This window comes from Dendronephthya gigantea, unplaced genomic scaffold (genome assembly GCF_004324835.1).
Source record: "Dendronephthya gigantea isolate DGI-Jeju-01 unplaced genomic scaffold, DenGig_1.0 000193F, whole genome shotgun sequence".
NCBI classification, from domain to species: Eukaryota; Metazoa; Cnidaria; class Anthozoa; order Malacalcyonacea; family Nephtheidae; genus Dendronephthya; species Dendronephthya gigantea.
Genome location: NW_021163203.1, coordinates 138,017 through 141,138, shown reverse-complemented (window position 1 = coordinate 141,138; position 3,122 = coordinate 138,017). Strand labels below are relative to the sequence as shown.

The 3,122-nt window shown below is 45.1% G+C and overlaps 1 protein-coding gene across 1 annotated transcript; it reads left to right on the top strand.

Moving 5' to 3' along the window:
- Window positions 1-1,777: 1,777 nt before the first annotated feature.
- Window positions 1,778-2,242, top strand: LOC114538978. The gene has a single exon (XM_028559818.1). The coding sequence runs from the start codon at window positions 1,778-1,780 to the stop codon at window positions 2,240-2,242; it is 465 nt and encodes a 154-aa protein (XP_028415619.1).
- The last annotated feature ends 880 nt before the right edge of the window (window positions 2,243-3,122 follow it).

The following is a 3,122-nucleotide window of genomic DNA, read 5'->3' as shown; positions in this document are numbered from 1 at the left end:
ACGTACATGGATGATTCTTTGGACTCGACTCGAACCGATGAAGAAGCAATCGAACTGTACGAGCAATTAAACAAGTTGTGGAATTTAGCTGGAATGGATCCTCGAAAATGGGTGTCAAATTCCCACCGCGTTCTTGAAAGAATTCCCAGTGAGAAACGGGCAGAAAAGGTCGATTTAGACCAAGGAAATATTCCTACGATCAAAACACTGGGCGTATTATGGTTGGCAGAGGACGATGTGTTTTCGTTCCGAGTAGAAGCGGTACTGGAACCAAAGTTTACGAAGAGAACATTACTAAGCCAAGTGTCGAAAGTATTCGACCTGTTAGGGTTTGTTTCGCATTTCGTCGTGTCAGCAAAGATTATCCTTCAAGAGTTATGGGTGCAAGGAATTGGATGGGACGATCCAATTGGAAATGGTGTGTATCGCCAGGCCAAGAGTTGGTTGGACGGTTTAAAAGATCTCGAATCTCTGAGAATTCCCCGATGCATTGAGTTGAACAACAGTGCACACCTTTGCGGATGCGTCGAAAGTCGCATATGGAGCGGTGAGCTATCTAAGAGTCGAGAATCCAAACGGAGAGATTAGGACCCACATGATTGCATCGAAAACCCGGGTGGCACCATTAAAGCCAGTCAGTATTCCACGACTTGAGTTGTTGGCGGCGGTTTTGGGATTGCGGTTGACATTAGCTATCGCACGAGCGTTGAACCTTTCCATTTCTGATGCGCGATTTTGGTGTGATAGTATGAATGTGCTCCTTTGGATCTGCGGACGTGGTCGGGAGTTCTTGTCTTTCGTTGCCAACAGAGTCGGTCTAATTCAAAATCACACCAGTCCGAAGCAATGGCAGTACATCGGATCAAGGGACAATCCCGCAGATCTCTGCTCTCGTGGGAGCAATTCAACACAATTAATCTCAAGTGAACTGTGGTGGCAAGGTCCCCAATTTTTACAGATAAAGGAATCAGAATGGCAGTTGAAGAAAATTTTGGACGAGGGAAATGTTAATCGCAAAGTGTCTACGCTGACGTGCCTCTTACAACCCATGATCTCTTCAAGCAGCCCTTTAGGGCGATTGAATCCAGAGAGGTGGTCAAGCTGGCATAGGCTTGTTCATGTTATGTCATGGGTATTGAGATTTTTGAACAATTGCCGCACCACAGTTAATGACCGAGTATTTGGCCCGTTAAAATTGGAGGAAGTCCAAGACGCTCAGCTCTCCATAATTCGAGACGCACAGCAGCAAAGCTACGAAGAGTATACCGTTATCAAAGAAGGTAAGCCGATTACAGCACGTAGCAAGTTGCTCAAGTTGATGCCCAAGCTTGATGAAGACGGTGTACTTTGATGCGATGGTCGGCTATGCTATGCCGAATTCCTGCCATATGAAGTCCGTTTCCCGATTATATTACCGCGAGGTAGCTGGGTGACTAGATTGATTATTAAGCATTATCATGAGATTGGGCAACATGTCTTGGGTACTAACCATATCTTGGCAAACCTTAGTATCCACTATTGGATTGAGGCAGCTCGGGAAGAGATACGATCATGGGAGAAGGAATGTAGTGAATGTAGAAGACGAAAGGCGAAGGCGGCGAGTCAAGTTATGGCACCACTCCCGTTAACTCGGTCGCAATTACCGTTGAAGGCGTTTTCCAGAGTTTCGGTCGATTTTGGTGGCCCTTTCATTACCGTCCAAGGTAGAGGACAACGAAAACAAAAACGATGGCTTTGCCTGTTTACTTGTTTCTTGTCTCGTGCGGTACATTTAGAGATGGCGTACGGCCTTGACACGGACAGCTTTCTTAGATGTTTCACCAGAATGGCGAGCCGAAGGGGTTATATGTCTCAAATCGTAAGTGATCGTGGGACAAACTTTATAGGAGCTGCTAGGGAATTGAAAGAGTTGGTGGACCAGTTGAATACTTGTAAGATACAAGAAACCACGATTGACAACGGGGTTAAGTGGACCTTTAACCCACCGTTGGCACCGCATTTTGGAGGAGCCCATGAGATAATGATAAAGGCGGCCAAGAAAGCAATATACGCAATTTTGAGAGACGCTGATGTAAATGATGAAGAACTGTCAACTGTATTCGTTGGTGTCGAAGCGACGTTGAACTCTAGGTCCCTCACATACCAGACAGCTTATTCGAAGGACTCTCCGCCGCTCACCTCGAATCACTTTCTGCAGGACACGCGGGAGGAAAATCTGCTCCTGAAGGCATTGAGAGTCTAGAATTCAATCCACGAAAACGCTGGAGAAGGGTCCAGGAGCTAATCAATCATTGTTGGAAGCGGTGGATGGAAGAATGGCTACCGTTGATTAACATCCGAACGAAATGGTGGCAACCAAAACGCGATCTAAAAGTAGGAGACTTGGTTCTCGCCATTTCGGCTGACCAGAATCGAGGGCGTTGGCCGTTGGGTCGTGTAAGAGAGGTGCTTCCAGGAAAAGACGGCCATGTCCGTGTGGCAAAAGTGCAGGTTGGACAAGACACAATTATCAGAGCCGTGACAAAGTTAGCACCGGTGGAATTCAGTGAACAGGACACGCCTTTGCCAGATTGTACTGTCAAAGGAGGGGGAGAATGTTCAGAAGAACGTTAGGATTTATATATTAGGAAAAACAATTATTTTATATTACAATTATTTAAACAAGCATAGGGAACATTTAAGGAAATTAGCTTTGTTCTAGTAGGTTTTTAATTAGGATTTAAATGCGCATATATGATTAGGCAACACCTTGAAAACAGAAAAACAACATAAAAATTAGCAACATAAAAAACCGTTCGATAGTTGTTTAGCTAAGTGTAAGATGTCGATATTCTGTTAGTGAAATAAATCGTTGAAATGGAGTGTTGATGCGAACCCTCTTGAACAGATTAACATCTTGAAAGCATTTCTTTTGACCTGGTACCTGCATGAGCTGGTATTAGCGTCAGTGGGCGATAGGTGGTTACGTTGGCTTGATACCACCATAAGAGCCAACATACGTCAGTGGTTGAAGTTGCCAGGTGACGCTCCGGTTGCTTTCTTCCATGCTAGAATCAGTGACGGTGGTCTCGGCGTTCTTTCTTATTGGTATTTTATACCTGTTATGAGGAGGAGTCGTTTGG

Coding starts and splice junctions, on each gene's coding strand:
- LOC114538978 (XM_028559818.1), top strand. CDS start 1,778: ATGGCGTACGGCCTTGACACGGACAGCTTTCTTAGATGTTTCACCAGA.